Genomic DNA, 25,429 nt, shown 5'->3' with positions numbered 1-25,429 from the left:
TTACTCGGTTTAAAGTCGAGAGCTCCATGTGCTCACCTGAGCTTAGTCGATGAGTATATATATATATATATATATGAAGATATATTCGTGGGGGGCTGCACTAGCAGTAAGACATGGTCTTGTGGCTAAAAATGAAATCAAGGAGACTTAAGGTTGTAAATAAGGCACTTTTTAAGAAAAAAATATTAATTTAAGATTGTGTACTACCCAGCCCCGGGTTATGCCACGGTGGGCGCCGGCCGGCCCCCCTCCTTTCCGCCGGGAGCGTTGGATTAACCGTCCTCCACAGACCCAGGTGACAGTAACAGTCAACAATGGCCGGCACCGCCCACACTCCCGGAGGCCGAGGGGGCCGCGTCCCTGGGGCGCCCCGTCCCCACCTCCTGCCCCGCGGGGGGCTCCTCCCGCCCGCGGCCTTTTCCGGTCCCGTCTACCCCTCCCCGCCTGCCGCTGCCACATCCTCCGCTGACATCAGCTCGCACCGCCATATTGGAGGAGCAGCCGCCTCCGCCAACTCGGTCGCCGCAGGGGCCCTACCGCGGCCGAGCCCTGCTCCTCATGAGTCCCCACAGCTGGCCGCTGCTCCGGTGCGGATAGGGCGGAGGCAGGAGCGGCTACAGTCCCTTCTCCCCCCTCTCGAGCTGTCGCCAAGCCCCTCTCCCCACGGCGGGTCTTTGACCTCCTGCCGTCTCCAGCCATGACTTCCCTGACCCAGCGCAGCTCCGGCCTGGTGCAGCGCCGGACTGAGGCCTCCCGCAGCGCCGCCGCCGATAAGGAGTGGGGGGTGGGGGTCGTCCCGGAGGATGAAGGCCGCCGGGACGAGCCCGGCGATGACGAGAAGGGCGACTCTAAGGAAACACGGCTTACCCTCATGGAAGAGGTGCTGCTTCTGGGTCTCAAGGACCGTGAGGTGCGGCCGGGGCCGTGGCGGCGGGTCTGGGGCGGGCCGAGGTGAGGGGCGCTGGGCAGGGGGTGGCTGAGGAGTCCCAGTGGTGCTGGGGGGCCCTGGGGAGGGGGTGCCTGAGGGGACACCGGTTATTCGGGGGCTTATGGAGGTCGTTGATGGAGAAGGGGAGCTTAAGTGGCGCTAGGGTGCGGGTGGGATGTGGGCAAGGACGCTGCTGGGTGAGTGTTGCTGTGGGTTTGGGGCAGAGGCGTTGCTGGGGACGGGGACTGTCACGTTGCTAGAGGTAGGGGTGCATGCTGGAACAGGCTCGGGATTTTGGAGGAGGTGAGGAAGGTGCTTAGATGTTGGGTGAGAGGGAACCTGGCGGAGATTTCGGATCGGCCTTTGGATGTAGGGTTCGCAGAGGGGCTCTAATGTTTGTAGTATCTCAAGGAAGGCAGCATAGGGCTTGGGGGAAGACAGGGACCTGGAGCCTCTGATAGCGTTAGTGGTTGACTTGGAGGCCCTAGTTAGACCTGTAGTATTTATACTCCTATACTTATTCGTGGCTCTCATGTGGGAGCCTATGTATTTTGTCAGACACAACTATATGTTACTCATAGGGTTCTCAGGTGCTTTAGAATGCTTAGCAGCCCTTTTTAATAAGACTTTCCAGACTAACGCATGTTAAAAATGTCTTAAACTTCGGGGAGATATGTTTGACAAAAATGGGCCTTGAATAATGAGAGGTGTGTCAAAATGAGGAAATGGCATTATTATGTAATTCTGTGTTTTTACTGAATTTATAGTTTAATTGGGTGTCATGACACTGAATAACAGTCATTGAGAAAGGTATACTTCTACCAGTGTGCTGGATTTTTTGTTTCATTTGAAAGAGGTAATAAATATAAAAAGCACACACATTGCAGAGAGTCAGTCCTGTCAGTTTAGTTTGATGTGGTGTATGGTGAAGCATAATATGCCTTTATTTTAGATGAGTTATAATATGAATTTAATTAAGCAACCTGCTTTATTTTTTTTTAGTGATAAGTAAACTAATGAAGCCAGTTTATTGATTTGGGTGGAAGTCTCTTAAAACTGTGAGTGTACATGAGCACAGAATAATGGGGGGGGAAAGCTGCTAAGTTATATGTTCTTTGACTGTATGTTGCATCTAAAATAAATTTTCCAGTTGATAATGAATAGGTTAAAGAGTAGTTTTCCTAATTAACATTTGTTTTTTAATGCATGTGGGTATATCTGTATATATACCTGCTGCAATAACATATTTTATTTCTCTCTCAGATTATGTATTTTGGGCCATATTCTTGTAATCCCATTTTTTTTCAGATGGACCTTGCCATGGTATCCTAATAAAGTCAGTAGATATTCACAGTGTTGTGTTCTTCCACCTGTTGAATCTGAAGACTCGTGCATATGCATGTTTCTCTTTCTACACACCTTAATAGTTGCAGGAAAGTAAGTTAGGTGTGACGAGACAGATGTCTGGCAGGATTGCCTAGGAGGCCTTGCCTTGAGGAAGGTGGGATAGACTGGGTGATTTTTCAGCCCTTTTTTATTCCCCATGATTGTGTGCTAAGTCTTCTGAATTTGTGGGTATTAGGCTGTAAAGATTTCAAGGCAGGGAATGCTCTGTCTGCCTAGAAAGAATACATGGTGCAAGTATTCCTAGTATATCAAAAGTTAATAATTAACATTGGGCCTAAAAATCCAGCTTTGCACCAGTGTGCATCAAAATTGTAAATCATCTAACTTTCCTAAGTGCAGCAGTGGCACACACTGCAGATAATATTTCTTTGTATGGAAAAAGGAACTAAATTATTACAGTGGCACAGATATTCATGACTCCCTTGAGATTTTGCAGTTGAGACTTAGACAAAAATAATATGATAATGTCGTCTCTAGGGTAGGGGGCTTATGTGCACAAACTGCAGCATACACCATTTCTGAGCTTTGTTAGACGTGTGTTGTGGTTTAGCCCCGGTCGGCAATTAAGTACCACACAGCCGCTCTCTCACACACACCCCCCCCCGGTGGGATGGGGGAGAGAATTGGAAGAGCAAAAGTAAGAAAACTTGTCGGTTGAGATAAGGACAGTTTAATAACTGGAAGAAAATAATAGTAATAAATTGTAATGAGAAGGAAAACAACAAGAGCAAGAGAGAGAGAGGAACAAAACCCAAGGGGAAAAAAAACCATCGGTGATACAACCGCTCACCACCTGCTGACTGATGCCCAGCCAGTCCCTGAGCAGCGACCGCTACCCCCTGGCCAACTCCCCCCCAGTTTATATACTGAGCATGACATCATATGGTATGGAATAGCCCTTTGGCCAGTTTGGATCAACTATCCTGGCTGTGCCCCCTCCCAGTGTCTTGTGCACCTGGCAGGGCATGGGAAGCTGAAAAGTCCTTGACTACTGTAAACACCGCTTAGCAACAGCCAAAACATCAGTGTGTTATCAACATTATTCTCATACTAAAATCCAAAACACAGCACTATACCAGCTACTAGGAAGAAAATTAACTCTATCCCAGCTGAAACCAGGACAACATGAATCACTAAGGTTTGTATTTTGGTTTTGTGTCTGCTTGTACCCTTCACTCTTACACTATGTAAACCGCTTTGTCTCCATGGTTTTTCCCCTTCTAAAACTGAAAATAAAACTACAGATTCATTTTCAAATATGGCTTTTTTTTTTTGTTCTCTGTTGTTCTAATGATAAGTAAGCAAAACTTAGGTACTTTATGCATCTGGAAATGATTTTTATAAAGGTTTTTACTTCCAATAGAATTGACTTCCCGTGACATTTGTGTGAGATTTTGTCATGACAGCAAGCAGCAAAAAGCAATATAGGGTCTGTAAAGTATAAGTGTGAAACTACACAAAGTGTAAGGGAAAGGCAAAGGCATGTATATGAGCTATAATCTCAATTGAAATCCAGTAAATTTAAAGCTGATAACATCCTTCCTTTTTATTGCAATGGGATAAAATAATTTAGTGTTGAGTTTAAAATAAATAAATAAAGGAGTCTGAATTGGCCTAAGAACGTTTCCCTAAAAATAGCTTCTATCTCAGAAAAGTCACTGATAACTGCATTGATAACTTAGCTTTGAGGGTTTTTTTGGGGTAATTTTATTTCTAATATTAAACACTGGTGAATATGGCTTAACTCTATGTAAATTGTATTAAAAAAAAAAAAGCGCCTCACATGTAAGGAGCTACCATTTATAATTTTTAAGTGTAGATGGCAGAACCTTTACTCATAGGAGAGAGTTTTTCAGGAAGATTCAGGCAGTGATGGATTGATGAGTTTAGTGTTTCTAGGAGATTGTTAGATATTTATGTGAATCCTGCTTTCAGGATAGTGCAGTGATTGTAACAACCACAGCAAAACTTCTGAGTTGTTGCCTGGTTGTTGCTGCAGTATGGGTTCAGTGGTGGGAATGTCCAGCTGCCCTAAAACAAACACAGCATGCCTCAATTCCATTGTTAATGCTTGAACACAATTAACTGCATTTGCATGTGCTTCCTGGACGTGGTCTCTCTTTTTTTTTTTTCCCGTTTGGCCTAATTATAATGTAGTTTATGTATGTGGACTGGTTGCTCTTTTTTCCACCAATGGTTCCTCTTCTGTTTGTATCTTCTGTGTATACATAACTATTTCTGTATTCCAAAGTCAAGATAGGTTTTAAGGGTATGTGCTGAAATATGTGCATGCTTGCATAACATCACAGATGCAGTGTCCTTGGAGGAGCAGGTAATATACTGGAACAAAAGGAGCATCACAAGAACACCTACAACTTATTTGGAAACCCTTCAGAAACATGACTGGGAAAGGGAATCATGTTAATCCATTTAGAATAGAGCAATAGCCTGTTGCTATAGGAATAAAAAATACTTAACAAAATAAAATACTTTGCTGTATTAGGTTAAAAATAGTATTGCAGTAGGATAGGTCAAAGTCACAGTAAAAGGGAGGTTATTCTGTAGAACTACTGAAGCATCTGAGGTCATCACTCCCAAAAGAAGGGAGTGATAAATATTAAGTTAGCTTATTTAAAAATGACAGCTAAGAGATAAGTACAGGCCAGTTTGTTCATTACAGCTTTTCCAGACATCTTGTAACTCAGTCCCATAGAAAACTGAGAGGTTGCTAGGTGGGTGTGCTCTATAACTGTCGCTCCATTTAAGTATTTTGTACGTGTAGGGGTTTTTATGGTTGGGTCTTTTTTTTTTTTTTTTTCCTTTTTGGAGTTCTCCCGGTACAAGTTGGGAATCTATTAAAATACAGCAATGCACACAGCTGCTCCTGTCCTCTATACAATGTGCTACAAATAAACAAATTGAAGCAGCTATAGAGACACGACACCTACTTCTGTAGTTCAGATAATTATATTTAGTAAGATAAAATATTTATTTGATCTGTAACTAATTCCTTATTTGCTGAAAGAAAACTCACATAAAGTACACTGAAATAATCGTCATGTACTGCAGTCTGCTGCAACAGTAAATATTTCTGGTTTTATTTACGCTTTTGTTGGTGAAGACTAAAATGTCATTTGTGAGAGTGAAGTAATTTTAAATCACTTTGTTAGGTACAGAAATTCTTTTGGATCTTTGCTACTCATGTTTGGCTTTCAGAAACTTCATTTATTCGTGAAGATTTAGTGTTACAGCATAGCTTTTTGTCCAAATAGTTCATGTGAAGGTCTCCAGCTTATGATACTTTTCATTGTATTGAAATAAGTTATTAGGGAGCCAGTTTGCCTGCTTCAGATGTGCTGTTTTGTGTTGATCAGATTAGTGCTAAAATGTAGTTTCTTTATTCTTCTTACAAATCTGAGTAGCTGGATTTGTTACTGAATTTTATATTTTAATCCTAAAGAGATTTTTCTGAAAGGTGAAGTAGGAACTTTGAAAAAATTCAAAATATTCAAAAATTCAAAATGGGTGGTGTTTTCCCTGATCTTAAGATTTGGCTTTGTGAAATTCCTATTGTGATGCAGAAGTCTGGGATTTTTTGCCTGTGTAACAAATGATTGAGTTTTCAAAAGTCATCTTCATATCTTTTTAGTCTTCCCCACTCCCCCCCCAAAAAAAAAGAAGTTTCAGGAACAGCCTGAATGTCAACTCAAAAGCTCCCAAATTTTGCTGGAAAATTTCTGAGACAAATGAGTGAAACATGAAGAGGCATCTACTGGGAATTCACACTTCAGTTGAACAATGATATATGAATGTGGTGAAACCTTGACAAAGGTGTGCTTTTTCTCAAATTATAGAATCATTTAGGTTGGAAAAGACCTTTAAGATCATCGAGTCCAACCGTAAACCTAACGCTGCCAAGTCCACCACTAAACCATGTCCCTAAGCACCCCATCTACATGTCTTTTAAATTCCTCCAGGGATGGTGACTCAACCACTTCCCTGGGTAAAATGTTCAGGGCCTAATAACAACAAAGTATGTAATGTCTGTGATGAAAAATTCTTTCTTTCATAGTTGCCTACCTTTTTGGTCATTTTTTTATTTCATGTCCATACATAAATTACAGGCTAGCAGAAGATAGGAGGTGTGGGAGGAGGAGTACCCAAATTCTGTGTGTTACAAGGTGCAGTAAAGTGCCTCCTTACTGTGCTGCTGAGTAAATCCTGCTTTTGGGCTCTTTGGAGGATGACATGCCGATTTGGAAGCAGCAATTTGGATACAAGTTGACTTTGTGTTGAAATGGTGTTTATATTTCATGGTTCTGCGTGCAGCTAGTGTGGTTATCCCTGCTCTTACAGCATGGCTAATCTGTAATCTATATTATTTATTCATGGATAACTTTGAGTGTAGTGTAGTCCCTTCTTTCATGTCAAGCTGTCTAGTGTAGGACAAAGGCAATAACACTGTTAAAGCCTTTCTAGTGATATTTATCAGTTTTTCTAAGCACTCTTAAAAAACAAAGCTGTAACTTTTTTTCCTGTCCTGTATCAAGCTGTTTTTATTAAAAAATTTTGCATGAAGTATATCTGAGAAAGTATTGCTGTTAATTGCTAGAAGGGAAGTAATCACGGAACTGAAAACTAACACTTTACGTTAAAGAAAAAGTGGTATTATTTCAGGTGTTCTTTGATACTAAAGTAGTTCAAGTACTGCAGCATTTATCTCAATTAGTTAAGCTACATGTAACGGGCCTTTTTTGCAATGCTAAATTGACCAGGCTAAGTGTTACAGACAGTATATTCAAGAATGACTTTCCTACTCACAGAGCAAATAATTACTACAGCACATATTCACTTCTGTGTTGCATTACTGGGGGAATCATAGAATGGTTTCAGTTGGAAGGGACCTTTAAAGGTCATCTAGTCCAACCCCCCTGCAATGAGCAGGGACATCTTCAACTAGATCAGGTTGCTCAGAGCCCCGTCCAGCCTGACCTTGAGTGTTTCCAGGGATGGGGCATCTACCACCTCTCTGGGCAACCTGTTCCAGTGTTTCACCACCCTCATTGTAAAAAATCTCTTCCTAATATCTAGCCTGAATCTACCCTCTTTTAGTTTGAAACCATTACCCCTTGTCCTATTGCTACAGGCCCTGCTAAAAAGTCTGTCCCCATCTTTCTTATAAGCCCCCTTTAAGTACTGAAAGGCTGCAATAAGGTCTCCCCGCAGCCTTCTCTTCTCCAGGCTGAACAACCCCAACTCTCTCAGCCTTTCCTCATAGGAGAGGTGTTCCAGCCCTCTGATCACTTTTGTGGCCCTCCTCTGGACCCGGTCCAACAGGTCCATGTCTTTCCTGTGCTGAGGACTCCAGAGCTGGATGCAGTACTCCAGGTGGGGTCTCACCAGAGCAGAGTAGAGGGGCAGCATTACTTCCCTTGACCTGCCGGGCATGCTTCTTTTGATGCAGCCCTGGATACAGTTGGCTTTCTGGGCTGCGAGCACACGTTGTTGGCTCATGTCCAGCTTTTCATCCACTGGAAGGATGGGAAGGGGAAGCCAGTCTGGAGTAAATGCATGGCTCAGTTTCCTCTGCGTAGACAACATTCTCAATCTGTTTTCTCATAACTTTTAGTGAAGAAAGAAAGAAAAAAAAATAGTCAATTTATCATGTGCCACTTTTAACTGGGTTTTTCCCAGCTTGCAAACAGGTCTTAGATCAATTTCAGTAATTTGTTTTCTTTCCTTTCAGAAACATTCATGAAATGTTACTGCAGAATGATTTCACATACACATTTCAGACATAAAAATTACAAGGTTACACATAAAATAGTGCACAATATTCGCTTTCTCTAAGTACATCATATGTAAGCCTGGATGAGTAGGAGCACATAGGTGTGTGGTACTATGACTAAGCTGTTAGTCTGAGCGCAGACCACTATTATGCATGTCAAGTCTTCCCCACTTCCCCCAGTATATCTTATACTAAAATACTGCATTTCAACACTTTTTTTTTTCCTGTTTGTGATGGACCATTAAGATAATAAAATAGTATGTCTTGTAAGCTAGATCTTTGTAAACGGAGAGCTGTTAAACACTCAAAGGTCTTTTACTATTTGTGGATGTTACAGGATTTATTCATCACACTGGGAAATTAGGCTATCAGGCTTTTTGCATATCTTTCTGTTGCTGATATTCTTTTAAGCACTTGTAAGCTACTGTTGTGGTTTAGCCCCAGTTGGCAACGAAGTACCACACAGCTGCTCGCTCACCCTCTTCCCCAGTGGGATGGGGGAGAGAATTGGAAGAGCAAAAGTGAGAAAACTCATGGGTTGAGATAAGAACAGTTTAATAATTGGAACAAAATAATAATAATAAATTGTAATGAAAAGGAAAACAACAAGATATAGAGAGAGGAACAAAACTCAGGGGAAAAAAAAAAACAGTGATACAGCTGCTCACCACCCGCCGACTGACGCCCAGCCAGTTCCTGAGCAGTGATCGCTACCCCCTGGCCAACTCTTCCCAATTTATATACTGAACATGACATTATATGGTATGGAATAGCCCTTTGGCCGGTTTGGATCAACTGTCTTGGCTGTGCCCCCTCCCAGCTTCTTGTGCACCTGGCAGAGCATGGGAAGCTGAAAAGTCCTTGACTAGTGCAAACATTACTTAACACACTGATGGTTTAGTTGTTGCTATCAACATTATTCTCATACTAAAATCCAAACCACAGCACTATACCAGCTACTAGGAAGAAAAGTAACTCTATCCCAGCCGAAACCAGGACAGATACTTATTGCTATACACTTTCTAGTCATCTGCCTTTATGGTCTTACCTAGATAGCATTGTGGTTGTATTAGTTAGAGTCCTTATCTGCCAGGCTAGGTGTCTTTTGTACATGGGCTGTACCATGAGTTTTCTATTTAGCAAATAATTTTTTCACAGCACATTGCACTTCCATTTTTTACTTCAGTAGACGCTTGATTTTACTACAGCGCTTCCACATTCGGCATTCTCTACTACGAGAGAAGCATTCCATATGTATTATGTTGCCATTTCAGTATGTATTCTGCATTGCACAGTGGAGAAAGCAGGTACAACATTTATTGGCTAGGTTGAGGTAAATGCCAGATGGATGTTTGATCTATACTAATCACTTAGGAAGTGCTAATTACAACTGATTTGCCTATGCTGGATGTTTAAATGGGACTTCTGCTTTAGCAGCATCTGCAGTCTGTGTCTGAGACTTTCAATTTACAGTTAGTACATGTTAAGTACTAAATGGAAGAACTTGTTCTGTTTAATGTGAGAACAATTAAATGAGTGGAATTTTTTTATCTCGTAGTGAAAATGTTGACATGGCATTATTATGAGACATTCAGGTGCAAACAATTTTCAAGAAACAGACTAAGTGAAATGAGTGAGAGACCTGTTCACAAAAGAACAAACTGAAAGGAAACTATGGGAAGTTTAGACAGAGAGGAATTCCTATTCATTATGCACACTTTTTTTTTTTCCCCCTTTCTTTAGAACACCCAAAACATTCCTCTGGAAATCCATCCACATTAATGAAGTGATGCAAATCCCTCAAAATGAAACATTGTACAGCTCCCCAGTTTGAAATAACACAGTGCTTTACATAGTGTTTTAAATTGTGACAACTGTAGAATAAAAGGTAGAAGAGAGGGATAGTTGTTGTATTTGGAGGCAGATACAGTATATTTATAAGCCCAGAGGAGGGAATTGTAGTTTTAATGTGGCTTAGTTAGTCAAAGTGAGTGAAACTTCCACCTATTCTTTAGTCAGCCAATATTAGACTTGCATTGTCTGCATTAGAAGGGCATACCAGATTTGGGTTTTCTTACTGCTTTTAAGAGGAGTGTACTGGGTCTGGCTGGGGTAGAGTTAATTTTCTTCATAGCAGCCAGTATGGTGCTAGGTTTTAGATTTTTAGATTATTATTTTTTTTTTAACCAAAGCAATGTTGATAACACAAAACAGTGTTGATAACACACCCATGTTTTAACTGTTGCTGAACAGTGTTTGCACAACGTCAAGGCTGCCTCTGTTTCTCACTATGCCTGCCCCCAGTGAGTAGGTTCTAGGTACACAAGAAGCTGGGAGGAGGGACAGCCATGACAGCTGACCCCAACTGACCAAAGGGATATATGCTGTATAGTGTCATGGTCAGCAATTAAAGGGGGGTGGGTAGGTGGTCAGTACTTGGGGACTGGCTGGGCATCGGTCTGCGTGTGGGAGGTGGTGAGTGAATGTCTTTGCATCACATGTTGTTTTGTTTTTTGTTTTTTTTTTTTTTCACTTTTGTTCTTCCTATTCTCTCCCCCCATCTTGCTGGGGGGGGATTGGGGAGCAGTTGTGTGGGACTTAGCTGCCAGCCAGGGTCAACCCACCACTAGGAGACACTAAATGTGTGCAAGGTTTGTGTTGTAAGCTTCCGGTTGTTGTATCTAGGCAGGATGTGAGCTATTTTTCTGATCCTGCTATATTTGCTTACTGCTGTGGGAAGCCTTGGGGGTTTTTTTTGAGTGAAATATCTGATGTGGAGGATTTAAGCACCAGTTCTAATTAAACATTTCTTTAAAATAAATGTCAGATTTTATGCTCAGTGACAATAGCGGGTAGTGTAGAAATCAATTTGCAGGTTATGGAACAAATTAACTACATCTTTTATTTTGCACAAAGTATTGAGAATAGAGATTGGACCCTGATGGAAGGTGTCTTTGCAAGAACCACGCAAATATTTGAAGTAATTATCTGCATGTGTATACACTTAATCATGGTGAAAGTTAGGCTTCTAAGTTTGTCTTTTCATTCCTAAACGAACAGTCAGACTCTTAAGTGTTGATTTGTTCAGGGGTCTCTTAAGGGTTCAGCATTGTGCATGTGTTAGTTGCCTCCTCTTCAGCAAAGTTATGTTTTTTAACTTCATTTTAGTGAAGAGGTGTGTCTCTGTAATGTATGCCTGTGTACATGCTTGAAAAGCTGGACAATAGCATTTGGCTTGTGGTGGGTTGACCTTGGCTGGCCGCCAGGTGCCCACCGGCATGGAGTCCTCCACGGGCTGCAGGTGGATATCTGCTCCAACATGGGCTGCAGGGTGAATCTCTGCTCTGGCGCCTGGAGCGCCTCCTCCCCCTCCTTCTTCACTGACCATGGTGTCTGCAGAGTTGTTCCTCTCACATATTCTCACTCCTCTCTCTTCCGACTGCTGTTGTGCAGCCGTTTCCCCCCCCCCCCCCCCCCCTTCTTAAATATGTTATCACAGAGGCACTACCACCGTCGCTGATTGGCTTAGCCTTGGTCAGTGGCAGGGTCCGTCTTGGAGCCGGCTGGCATTGGCTCTATTGAACATGGGGAAGCTTCTTGCATCTTCTCACAGAAGTCACCCCTCTACCCCCCACCCCGGACTACCAAAAACTTGCCATGCAAACCCAATACAGTGCTTTCAGTAGTCAACAGCAGTTGCTGTTTGTTATTTATTCTTAAATGTAGTGGCAGGTTAATTAAATACCTGACAAGTTTCTTGTCAACAATATTGCACTTTGTAGAATATGTGTGATTGCTTACCTAAAGTATTTCTAGCGTTTGGCTGTCAGAACACTTCAGAGATTTTCCTTGCTAATTTACCTTCTGTTTATAACTAGACTACAATTTATGTTCCAGTAAAATAGCTAATGATTTAAATTGCATCAAAAGAGGAATTCAAGAGGGACTGCAGTCAGCTATCAAAGTCCTCACATTGTAGTATTCCAATAATAAACATTTCTGCACTCTGACTTGCTTTTTTAAACCAGATACTAATTTTCAAAAGTTCTGTAGGTCAGGATGTATCATTAGATGTTCCTGCAACCTTCTGGGTTGAGAAGGTGATGGTTTACTTGAAAGGTAAGATTTGCAGCAAAGAGCTAGCTAGGTATAGGTTGACACAGACCCTTAATCTAGTATGAAGAGGAATCCAGTTTATTTTAATTGCAAATGAAATATCCAGACTTGAAGTTTGACTATTTTTCCCTTTGACATGTGAGAAAATCCAAAGTATTCCTCTAGCAGGTGTCTTACTTGAATATTTTGAATATTCACAAATTCTGGGCATGTTGTTTTTATCTTTCTATTATTATTTTTTAGGGATGACTGCTAAGAGGGATGAATGTCTCCTTAAATTATTTTGTCTTCAGAGAAGCATTTTTATTTTTTGCAGTTATATAGATAGATAGAACTGTATTTCTTTTACTGGATCTGAAATACCTTTGTACCCATTTAAGAGCTACCTGAAAAATGAATCTCTCAGTTTGGGTTATTTTATTTATACACACACGTGCACACATGCACGTGTGCCTGCCTTCTCTGAATGCATTCCTGACAGGTGAAGCTGGGTCGTGTCTTTCACCAAATGTTTTAAAACAGATTGGTCCAGAGAAGCAGTGAAATTCAAAATCCGTCAGACAGTAGATGTGAGAACAATTCTATAAGAAAAATGGAGGGTTTGTCTTTTTATAATCTTCTAGATAATAATAAATTTTGTCGAATATTATTGCTGTCAAAACTAAAAATCAGTTTTGCATTTCAGGGATGCTTGTTGTCTTAGAACCTAAACATGAGAAAAAAATTTTGAGCATGTTCTCATCTTATCGTCGTTCTTGTATTCCAGAATTGTGGAGGCTTTGGTTCTTCTCTCTTGTCTTATAGACAAGAGGAGGGAAGGGATTGAAACTATTAATGAAGAATTATTTAAGCAAGACCCTAACCCTGAACATTATATTTTCAGCTGAGTATGAATGGGTTGGGGTAAGACCACACGGTTCCTTGTCAAAGGAAATTGATTTGGGTCTTGCCAGAGAATACTGCCACAGAAGCTGAATTTGGGTTTGTGTTTTAATCTGTCTGGCATTGTTGCGTACTGTAGTGTCTGGGAGTATAAGATTTTCTTAGAGGTAATAAATCTATAGTTATTAGACTTATAGATTAATATATATGTATTGAATGTATATTGGAAAGTAACAGAGAATCTCTAGGTCATTAAAGCACATGCATAATTTGTCCATGTCAGCTTTTCTTGTCCATGTCAGCTGCAGCTTCTGTGCTGTGGTTATGCTCATCTTCAGGTAGATAAAAATTACAATAACCTGCATTGGAAAGAAAAGAACAGATCTTTTTGATCCCCTGAAGGTGAAAATGGATCAATTAATTTAATAAGATACCTGTGGTGAGAGCAGCCTAATTTTGCCTTGAGGGTTCAAATAATTTTGGACGTTCCAAGCTGTCTTCGATGAATGTCGCAATGAAGCATTTCCTTTTTCTCCTCTTCCATAATTATTTTCTATTGTTTGCATTTTCCCCCAACTTCTTATAAGTATGTTTAGTTATGCTGGTAAAAAGACTTTTAATTGGTTCCCGCTGGAGTTTAAGGTGCTTTATATGTTTACAGTCTCTTTAAGGTTACTGGAATAGCTGAATCGGAGCTTTATAGAAATCTGTATAAGGACCTAGTTAAGGAGGAACAAATGCTGGTTGGCTGTACAACAGGATCTAAGGGCTTCAAATTATCAGAATAAATATGCAGTTAGTTCTCCTAGTATTGACCAGCTTTTCTATTTGTCATTGAGAACTTGGAAAAGTTTGTGGGTTGGGGGTTGTTTTTTTGTTCTTTTTGTTTTTTGTATTTTGTGTTCATTTTTACAAGACCTGTTTGCTTATTTTTATGTTGAGAAGCTTCTTGCTGGAAGAATAAACTTGGGTAAACTTTTTAAAAGTGTACCTTATTTCTAATATAAGAATTTCCTGCTCTGTAAAAGGATGTGGTTGAAGTTTTTAGGATTGACTTGAAAAGTCAGGTATCAGATTTGTTGGACAAATACTTTATAAAATATGCTCAATATTAAATTAAGCATATATAGCATCAATCTTGCTGACTTCCACCTCCTTCAAGAGATTCAGAAATTTTATTAGTTATTCCTTATAGAATGATGATGTTCCTAAATAAAATACTAGCTTTTAAGAGTTTTTCTTATCTAAAGAATCCATAAACTTATTACAGTAACTCAGTTATTGACTTTGATCTGCCAGAGATATCTGCTTATAGTTACATTATCACAAAGAAGAGATTTACTTACCTGCAACAATAGCAGGCAATTTTTCTTTCTAATCAGCAATTGTACTTTCAGCTAAAAGGATAGGAACCACAGAATCATGTAAAGGTGTCAGAAGCTGACGTTCACTTATTCTTCTTTGTCCTCTCCTACCACTGTCTGCTAGCATCTCCATTTAATTGTATGACTTGATGTGAATATCCAAGAGGACATAGTGTTTCTGTTGTAGAAGAATACTGATGACAGATGAATCTGGAATTCATAAAATGAAGCTTTTGGGTCAACAGAAAGGATTGAAATTCTATGCTAAAACATAATTTATAATAAACCAGGTACTTTAATTATCCTTTATATATACATACTGCTTGTATTTTGTATTTTGCCTCTTTGGATTTGGGAACAGTTTTAAGGAGATGTGTTGTAGAAGTTCTTCAGGTAATTCCATCTGCTTTCAAAAAATCAAAATAATATTAGTAATTGTAGAGAGACTACATAAAGGAAACAGTATATTAAGATGGGTCTCATCTTTTTTGGGAATATGATAGCCCTATGCTCCTCAGTCTGCTAGTACTCTTCATTAAAATCAAAATACTTAAAAACAGTGTTTGTCATCAACAATCATAGCTGTGAAACAGATTAAAGTTGTAAAGTTGCTTGCAACAGATTCTTATGTTGGAGATGGGATGCAAGGGGAAGGAAACAGCCATCTTTGATGTGAAAACTGTGGCAGATCAAAATTCCTATTAATTTTTAACCTGTTGCAATGTACCTGGACAGCGTATGCTGTTATTCCTTTCCCCTCTGCCCTCCCTAGCTGTCTTTCTGTAGATCCAAAAATTACTACTTCAGACAGGAACTCCTTGACTAAAAAAGTGAGAGTTCTGTCGCAATTGTGATCAAGTCCATTATGAAATACAACTCGCCACAGCTCATATTTCGAGATAAATAATCTCTGCCTGTCTTTTGCAGTAGGTTTCAAATGGGTGACAGATGATGATTTTGGATTATTATGTTCTGTCTGTGCTTTGTGCTGGCTAACAATAGGGTAGTAGACACCTCTGAAAGAACTTGCTATTGCTTCAGAGAATCAGAAAGGGATGCTATTGCTGTCCTGTCAGATTTAAATAATATAACTTCAAATTTATGATGATTAGGGTAATCATTGCTGAGGTCCAAAATGGGGAGCTCAAGGTAGTGATGAATATAGTGCATGATGCCTTAAACATTATGTCCTTTGTGTTTTCTGAGCAGATTGTGCTCATGAATGGCTTCAGTATAGGTAGCCCAATAATGTACGTGGGTTTGTTTGTTTGTTTTTGAGCTCTTTATCCCAAAGGCTAACTGAATAGTTCTAGCCGTAACTATTCAGGTTGTGAAAACTATTCAGGCTTTGAAATAAGTTTGTCCATTGAAGTGTGGGTTATCACTGAAGGGGATGCTCTTGCCTTTTGCTATCTGTCCCAACCATGTTCCTTCCCTTTTCCATGCTGCCTCTGCAATTTGTTCATCTTCTCAGTGAATCAGGTGAAGAGACTGACTATTAGCTTTCAGACAGGCCACGTTCTCATCTAGTTGACTACACGAATGCTACTATGGCATCAAGAGAGATAGCAGCAATGTGCTACGATGGGGTGAAAAAATAAATACTTTGTCTTCAGCAGCAGTTCATGCTTTGTTGGACTGCATTCTCAGGTTTAACCCTCAAATGGCTAAAAACGAAGACATGGGGGAGGACGTACCTTCTCAAGTTACATGGTTTTGTGCAAAGTTAAAATGAGATGCTGTGACATTGATTTGAAAGGTCAGTTAAACTGAAATGAGTCTCTTGAAGGAAGAATAGTTGAAGTGGTGTGCAGAAAGTAGTGGTTCAAAAGAGATGCTCATGCTGGGAAAGTAATTAAACACTGGGATGTCATTTTGTCCTCAGTTTCTTTTCCTGCTTTTTTCCCCCCGGTGTTTCTCTCTGCCACTTTAAGTATCTCTAAGAAAAGATACCTGAATTTATGTATATACAAAACATGAGTCTTTTTCTCAGTATTGAGATAACTACTCAAAGCAAGCATTCGGGTATTCTTGCTTCATGACACGTGCTGTGTAAATGTTAGAAGTAAGCAGGCTCTTTGCCAATTGTGCTATGCAACATGAAAATCAGTCTCTCACATATAATTTATACCAGCAGACTACTCAATTTGCTTTGCCTAATCCTACAAGTGGCCTAAACTGACTTTCAAAGTTCTTCCAAGTTCCATATTTGCTTTAGTTAGTCCATCTCAGGCTATACATCTGTTGACAACTATTTCTTCTCATTCTCATCTTAAAAGTAGAACTGAACCTTGTATGTTTTACAGGTCTCCAAGTTGTTGTTTTTATTATGCTGGCATGTAAATTTTGTGAGGGTGATTAATGAGACCTGGAGATAATTGCCCTCAATAACTTCCCATGATGCCAGTAAGCACAGAATATTTTCTAGTATGTTTGTCATCTGTGATTTCTGAGAACATACCATAAAAATAGTCTGCCACGTATCAGAAAGAATAGATGGCAAGGAAGAAACCGTTGTTTGGGAAAGCTAGATAGTTGTTTATGTATAAACAAAACAATAGTTTTATGTCTCAGAGCTTTTATATTGCTACCATCGACATAGTATTTGAATACCATCCATGCAGAAGTAATAAAAGTAATAGCAAACTCCAGCAGAGTTCAGGAAGTCTAGTTTTTCTATCTTTCAGCATCCAAGTAGAGGTGGCTGAAATTTTTCCTCTGAAATATTCTTCTAATGGAAAACACGCTACCTGTAAATTCAGAATTTACTGTTTGCTAAAGTGAAAGCTTTCTCTAACCTAGATTGTGCTTCCTAGCTGAGAAACCCTGAAGTTAGGGGTTTCATGTCTTCTTGATAGACTGTCAGATATATTGCCTCAGAGCTAGGACTTTCGGACTCCTCAGGAGCTGTAATTGCTGTCTATCTTGGCTTTCTGTTACTTTCCAGGTTGGACAGCTCCTTTTCTGATGGGGCTACTGTGGCTAAAAAGGGTTAAAACAACATTTTATTTCTGCTGTCTCTAAATTAAGTTTCAGAAATTGCATTCTTTACTAAATTTTGAAGTCTGTCTGTTTGTGTCTTTCATAAAAGAAGAATTTGGAATTTCCTGAGAACAGGGATTCAGGGTTTTGGGTAACTGGTGATGTTTCTCCTTCAGAAGGTTCCCCTTTGGTTTATTTCAGTTTGGTTACAATAGATCTTTTGTTTTGCTTTTAAGTAGAGGGTGCTAGGTGAGGGTTTAAGGAGTACTATTAAGTCTGAATATAAAATGAAAAGGCATTTAGAAAGAGAAGTTTAGACTGGGCAGTGTTACACGCATTATCTCAGAGAAGCTCTGCTGTTGTAGTTCTTCATAAATGTAAATTGAGTCTGAGTCAGGGCCAAGACTTTGACCTAACACTGACCTTTAATACTGAATATGAGTCTGTGTGGATCTGAGGGTGGGCCTGAGGGGCCTGTTGTTGCTAAAATAAATAAATATTTTATTTTATGGTGAGCAGGCTATTGTAACCCTCAGTTATCTTCACAGACTATTACATGGCTTTATTAAAAGACTTATAAAGCTGATTTCTATTTGCCATGGCTCTGTGGTCTGCAAAGTAATCTATAATAGTTTGAGACTAACTGGGTTAGATCAGGGAATGCATTGGCAGCCAGAGTCTGTGCTGTGCTGTAGAAGGTTCTGTAAACAGGTGGCCTTAACCAAGTAAGTTAAACACATCTTTTTTTTTTTTTTTTATTACCATGTGTGTATCTTGAAGCCTCAGGGTTGGAACTCTGCAAGTGCTTCTTTTCTTTTCCTTTCTTTTGAATCGGATATTTTCATGTATTTTTCACTCTTCCCCACCCTTTTCTGGTCTGTGCCAGGTATAGTAGAACTGCTCTCCTATTAGGAGTTAACTGAAAATTAGAGAGAGAATGTATATTTCTGTAGTGGGAAGAGATTTTTAGTAACTCTTATGGGTAAAACAAAGAAAGTATTCTGAAGTAAAACATTACATGGTCTCATATAAGTATTTTGTCCTCATTTTTATGAAGGAAGTTTTGGGTTTTGGGGTTGTTTTTTTTAACCTTCACTCTGTAATCCATTAAAGAGACTTTCTCAGTATTTTGAGGTGTGTAATGTCTATAAATGTGAAATGGCATCTGCAATTTAATTGTAGTTTTTGTACTGCTACTGCTGGGTGGCTTTAATTTGCACTTGGGATAGAGAAAATACCGATTATTTTTTTTTTTTTATAGAACTAGCTTGACAATTGCCTGGAAGCCGAGTAGAACAATGTAAGAGGTAACTGAATGACTGCCCCATGAAGGTTGGCTGTTTTGTGCTTAAGTGAAATTATTTTGAAGTTTCGTGCAAGTTCTTAAAGCAGCATGGATTGTGTAGAAATTGCTAATGCACTTGGCACTGATCTTTGCTAAATACCTTCAGGCGGTCTGGTCGTGTTAGAATCTTCTCATTCTGATTGTTTACATACTTAGTAAATTATAGTGGTCATTACTGCAGTGCCTTTTGGGATCAGAGAATGAGAAAGTGTTGTCTTATCTGTCTTTAAAAAAAAATTTTTACAAATAATCTTTGATTTATGAAATCTCTTGAGTAACTTATGGATTTTAAATATCCAGAAATTTAAATTTTGAGTGTCTTGAAAAATTGGAAATCAATGTGTTCTACAGAAGTGTACTTTAATACTTCTGCAAGCTCTTATTCTGTAATACTTAGTACTGAGTGCTTCAACAAAATATTTGAATAGCCACCAAATTCAGAATGCTATGGTGTTGTCAGAGCTAATGTGTACGTTTTCTCTATAGTTTGCCCATCTTGCTATGGCTTTATTATAGCATAAACAGATGATCCCACTAGGTTTTTCACAGCTGGGGTGATAATGTTTGAGCTGTTGAATGACATTAGTTCTTTGTCTATGCAGGAGTTCTCATAATTTCTAGCAATCCTTATAAATGCTTTTTTGCAAGTCCTAGGACCCTATTCCGTTTTAAGTATAGCTTTGTGAAGTTTGAGAGTCAGGGATCTTGGAGGCAAACTGGGAAAGGACATTGTTAGGGAATAATGTAAGTTAGTTTTAAGGGACATTGGTGGGGCTTTTCCACTCAGGGTCTCTTCCCCGTCCCTTCCTTTCCTGCAGGCTATGTGTATGAACCCTGCCTCCTGTTGCACTCTGCATACCAGCATCTGTAGGAGACTGGGTCCTGGTATATGTTTACACTGTTTTGTATGCAGATCTGAGCTGGGGTATTCCTACGGTAAGTAGGAAGAAGCTGCAAGAGCTTGCACTTTGCTCAGCAAAACTAGACCCAGTGTATCGGTAAGGCTTGCTTGCTTGTATGTATGCTAATATAATTATGTGGCTTCCCCCCCCTCTTGGAGCAGAGACAAGAATAAGATGGCTGTTCACCATATATAGCATACATACTTTGCTATCTTGTCCGTACCATTTGTGTGAACAGGTCTAAGGAAATCCATGAGGGTCACAGAAATTCAGATCTTTATAAACCTGGAAGTGAAAAGTTAATGTATTATATGTCACGGTAAGATGAGGTGGGGAAGGGGGCTGCAGTAGGAGAGAGAGTGTCACAGTTTGATCGTGGGGAAGTGCAGCTGAAGAGGCAAGGTAAAAGCAGGGGGTGGAAGATAAGGTAGGTTGGGTAACATTGAGGCACAGGGCCATCGTTAGGAGATGGAGAGTATTTAATAAGTGAGAGTTTAAAGTGATTAATGGATAACTGAACAGGAAGACGTGTGAGCTTGGGAATTGGGTAAGGGGCATGGGAAGAGGAGAAAGGGAATAAATGCTACAAGAGGTGGTGGGAGAGAAATGGTCTAATGAACATGGATTTTGGATAACTTATTCTTTAAGCAGAAAGAAGATCTTAGTCTTAGCTCTGTGCTTTGCCATACCTGAGTGGAAAGTCTGAGCTTTCAAAGTTAATATGGTAACAAATTTCTGTTATAAACTTTATTTTCATTTCCCGTTATGCTTGTCTAGCAAAACTAGTTTTTACTTGAGAATTTCTAGGTCAGCTCTGACAAAAAAATGCTTTTGTGCTGTCTTTGTGTAAATAAACATGACAATTGTAAACATTCTTTTGATCTTTGAATCAATGTAGATTTAAAATTTTGTCTTGCAAGCTATTCATAGCTTAAAGTGCTATTCTAGTGTGATTGCTGTCAGATAAAAATAATTCCCTGCCTTGTAAGACTTTTTTTCTCCCCCCCCCCCCCCCCCCGCTGCTTAGCAACTTTAATGAAATAAGTATTTAATTGAGTTAGGATGTTTATAAAATTATAAAAGACTTGTAGGAAGACAGATAAAGCAAAAATATTTGGTGGTGTATTTGTGAGAATACTAGCGCTATTTAAGAGCATTAAATAGTGGAATGACTTGCATCTGTAAATAGTGATCTTTGATCTTTAATCTAAGTGTTTTGAGACTGTTAGGTATTTGGAATATAATATGAGAACAGTGTTAAAAGTTCAAACCAAATCCTTGTTCCATAACCTGTAACCGGCAATGGTCAGGCCATGTTCAGGGAACATGGAATGACTATTCCTCCAGTGTACACTGACTTCAACTGGGTGGGGGCTTCCCAGGCCATGCGTGGCTTACAGATCCATTGCTGTCTGTCAAACTTCATTATCAGTCTCCTATGAATTTAACTCATTTTTTTTAAAGGTGTTTGTTTTTTGTTTTTTAAAAAAAAACTTTTGCCTTCCTATAAAAACAGTTGAATAGAAACATGGAAAAGACGTTGGCCTTTGACTTTTCCAACCCGTGAGCTAGCTTCATTTACCACCTTCTAGTTCTTGTCTGTGGAAAAAGAAAAAAATAATTGTTTCCTGTGCAAACAGTACATTATTCTATATTGCTATTCTCCCTCTATGTACATTATTATTCTCTCTACCCCTTTTCTTCACTGTCCATCTATAGCCTCTTTAATAGGCAGTAGTTCTATAATGCTGAGCATTACTGTTTCTCTTTTGTGCACCTTTTTCTAGTTATGCTATATGCCATCTAAAGTAGGGTGTCAAGGAGCTGTTTGCAATGTTGAAGATAAATGTCTGCTGCTACTCTGTTTCAGATATACCAGGAAGTTTGAGTTAATTTAAAGGATGATTTAGTTAGACTGTTGTGTGCTAAACTGACCTTCTGTGAAGGTTCCTTCAGTTGTCTGAGGTCTTTGCAGTAAGTGCCAAAAACGATCAGTCTATCTGCCTGAACTATCTGGAAAGATCAGTTTAATGGATTGAAAAATGTTCAGGATGACACTGTTATAAAATATCTCTTTCCTTACTGTTTAATAGCAGTATAATATCTGTATATTGAAATATGATGTTCCTTCTCTTGTGGATCACCTGCAAACTCTGAGCCTGGGGGAAAAAAAAAAACCACCAAAAACCCCAAAACAGAAGGTGAGGCAGTATACGTTCTATGACTTTAATGTCATCTAGTCCACTAGAGCAAGCAGTTCCATTTATGAAGACCATAATCTTTTTGACCTGACTTTCAGGATCACTTGATTAAAAACTGTTAGATGCTTGTGCAGTCTCCGTCCTTGGAGGTTTTCAGGGCTTGCCTGGATAGAACCCTGAGCAACTTGATCTGACTTCATAGCTGAACCTGCTTTGAGCAGGAGGTTGGACTGGAGATCTGCTGTGGTCCCTTCCAACCTGAATTATCCTATGATCCTGTATTTCTCTGCAACCCACAGCCTGAGGCCGTATATGTTGAATAACTGCTGGAGCAGAGGAGTTTACATCTGATAATTACTGCTGGGAGTGGTGTAGTTAACATCACTTCATTGAAAAATACTCACTTGAAAAATAAATTCAGTTTTCATTACTAAACAAGGGGAAAAAAATTCTAGTGCTTGAATTGTTTGCATAACAACACTTTTTGTGAATAGAAAGAAGTGTATATTTATCATGCCACAGCTGTAAGTTTGTCCAGTAGATTTTTAGTTTGCATATGTTTTGTCTGAGTTAAAAAATTATTTTTATGTAAAGAGGCTATTTGATTGAAAATAGTAGAATGTAGGAGTCTTTTTTGTTTGTTTGTTTTGTTTGTTTGTTTGTTTTTCATCAAGCAAATACTGCACCTTATCTTGCATGTTTTTTGGCAAAGAAATGTCTGGTGCCAACCAAAATCTTAATTTACAGAATGGCTGACTTATGAGAGTAGCTGATACTCGCAAAGTATCAGCTCTGAGTAGAAGGCTGATTAGATAACTTCTCAAATGCCTTTCCAACCTTATATTTATGGCCTTTAAAATAAATGTCTGTGACATATTTCAGTAATTACTTTCTAGAGATTCAGAGCTTTTGTAGAATTTTTGGAAGTATTGGTCATCTATATAATACAGCTCTTGAAAATAGCTAAGTGCTAAACAGAAACAAATATTATCGTTTTCCTAGAAATCTATATTTCATGGCATGTGTTAGTGACTGGTTTGTGTGTTTAGCAGACTTCGGATGTATGCATCTGATATCTCTATACATTGGCAGCTTTTATTTGCGAACAGAATAAAATTGTATTGCTCTTGATTTAAGCTAGTCTTTGTTACTGGTTAGGATAAATTTTATGAAAGGAAGTGGGGGTTTTTTGTTTTTTTTTTGGGGGGTTGGTGGTTTGTTTTTTTTTTGGGGGGGGGGGGGGGGGGGGGGGTGTGTGCGTTTGTTTTCTTGGTTTGTTTTTGGTTTTTTTGGTTTTTGTTTCCTGTACTTTTCTCTAAAGAATCCCAAAGTGAATGTTTTCAGAGATGCATCACTAGAGGAGTTTTGGAAGATCTTTCTGAATCATACCAAGTGTTTCTGCAGTTATTTCTCAAAAGACAAATAATTTCTCAGAATTATTTTGTTTTGTCTTGGATACTGTTCTTGCATGTTTTTTAATATTTAACTGTGCGCTGGTTTCGGCTGGAACTGAGTTAATTTTCTTCCTAGTAGCTGGTATAGTGCTGTGTTTTGGATTTAGGATGAGAAGAATGTTGATAACACACTGATGGTTTAGTTGTTGCTAAGTAATGTTTACACTAGTCAAGGACTTTTCAGCTTCCCATGCTCTGCCAGGTGCACAAGAAATGGGAGGGGGCACAGCCAAGATAGTTGATGCAAACTGGCCAAAGGGCTATTCCATACCATATGATGTCATGCTCAGCATATAAAGCTGGGGGAAGAAGAAGGAAAGGGGGGGACATTCGGAGTGATGGTGTTTGTCTTCCCAAGTAACCACTACGTGTGATGGAGCCCTGCTTTCCTGGAGATGGCTGAACACCTGCCTGCCCATGGGAAGTAGTGAATGAATTCCTTGCTTTGCTTTGCTTGTGTGCACGGCTTTTGCTTTCCCTATTAAACTGTCTTTATCTCAACCCACGAGTTTTCTCACTTCTACTCTTCTGATTCTCTCCCCCATCCCACTGTGGGGGGAGTGAGTGAGTAGCTGTGTGGTGCTTATTTGCTGGCTGGGGTTAAACCACGACAAACTGTTGGCTACTCTGTAATTAAAATAGAATCCTTTTTATAAGGGTTTTTTTTTTTTTGGGGGGGGGGGGGGTGTCATAATTGTTGAGCAATGGAGTACCAAATTACAATACATGTATTTCTAGATATTGAGTAAATGTATTGGGTCAAATATTCTGTTCTGCCATTTAAGCAGACAGCTGTCAATGTAGAAATATAGATGAAAAAGCGTGGTAGATGTGGTGTGGTTCATAGAATAAATGTGGCTTGCAGTATTGCAGTCCGTATAAGAACAACATGCATCAAGTTTTAGAAATATGTTTTCAAAGGATTTAAATGACAAAATAGTAGCTGTCCCAAATATTTGCTTGAAAACTTTTGTCTTTTGGTTTACTATATTCAAGCTGAAAAATCTGTTCTGTGGTTTGTGTTGATTGCAACATTTGTGTTTGGACTTTTAATTTCCAATATACTTCATATTTTATGTAATATTGATTTTTCAGGTTATTATTACTTTATTGGTGCCATATTGTTTATGGATGTAAAATCATGTTAATATTTCTCAGGAAAGTCAAATAAGCTTGTGTGATGTTGGTAATGCCAAATGCTTGATGTTTTAAAAATGTAATAAGTTTATTTTGACTACATATAAACTACACTTTATATCTCGCAGTTCTTGATATCTTGCTGTTTTGTTTTGTATCACTTTCCTGAAGTTTCCCTGCTCTTCAAAGAGCAGAGACGAAGTGTTGAAACTAATAGGGGATGAGTCTGTTTTCTCTTTCATGTTTTCAATACAGGAATGGTAGTTGACTAGTGATGCTACTTCAAAAGTGTATGAGAGCTGGAGAACTGCTTAGAGAATGCAGTAAGCCTCTTTTTCTATTTGCTTTCAGGTGGAGATGGAAATATCTTACTGTCTTTCATTCTTCACAGGGCTACACATCATTCTGGAATGATTGCATCTCCTCAGGATTGCGTGGCTGTATGTTAATCGAATTGGCATTGCGAGGGCGTCTTCAGTTAGAGGCTTGTGGAATGAGGCGCAAAAGTCTATTAACAAGAAAGGTAAGTGGAGGAAAATGGTCACATTTACTTTTGTGTCATGCTCCAGGCAATACAGTAGCTATAATTTTCTTACAACCAGTTATAAAAGACTTTTTTTTTTTCTTTATATGGGGATAGGGATTCTGAGTAGTGACCTAAGTTAGATGCAGAGAGTTATTACCTAAAGAGTTTAAACGGTGAGCTGAAGTGCCTTGTAAAATCTTCTGTACTTGTTCTCTGCTCCTGTTTGTTCCATTGATGTGTTCCTGCTGCTGTTGGGAACCTTGCACAAACAGTTGGCAGTGGCTCTGGCCAGGATGCGGTGGCAGCGGTTGCTGCGGAGAGCCAGTAGCACAAGTTGTAATCTGCTGAAGGAACTGGATTTTGCAATGTTGGCGAGATGTGGGCTGGGGCTGAGAGG

At 39.4% G+C, this 25,429-nt stretch overlaps 1 protein-coding gene across 2 annotated transcripts in view; it reads left to right on the top strand.

Annotated features, from left to right (window-relative positions):
- Positions 1 to 463: 463 nt before the first annotated feature.
- The window catches only part of GOLPH3 (golgi phosphoprotein 3), a 36,923-nt gene continuing 11,957 nt past the window's right edge, over positions 464 to 25,429 (top strand). The window contains exons 1-2 of one of the 2 annotated variants that reach the window (XM_072859637.1): positions 464 to 880; positions 24,898 to 25,029. In XM_072859637.1, coding sequence (XP_072715738.1) covers positions 698 to 880; positions 24,898 to 25,029 — 315 coding nt within the window. In that variant the 5' untranslated portion in view covers positions 464 to 697. Of the gene's footprint in view, positions 911 to 24,897; positions 25,030 to 25,429 lie in introns of both variants that reach the window. The other variant, XM_072859636.1, reaches the window with a different exon arrangement.

Source organism: Ciconia boyciana, chromosome 4, assembly GCF_034638445.1.
Source record: "Ciconia boyciana chromosome 4, ASM3463844v1, whole genome shotgun sequence".
In the NCBI taxonomy this organism is placed as follows: Eukaryota; Metazoa; Chordata; class Aves; order Ciconiiformes; family Ciconiidae; genus Ciconia; species Ciconia boyciana.
The sequence above is the reverse complement of the archived record's forward strand: the minus strand, read 5'-3'. Positions and strand labels throughout refer to the sequence as shown.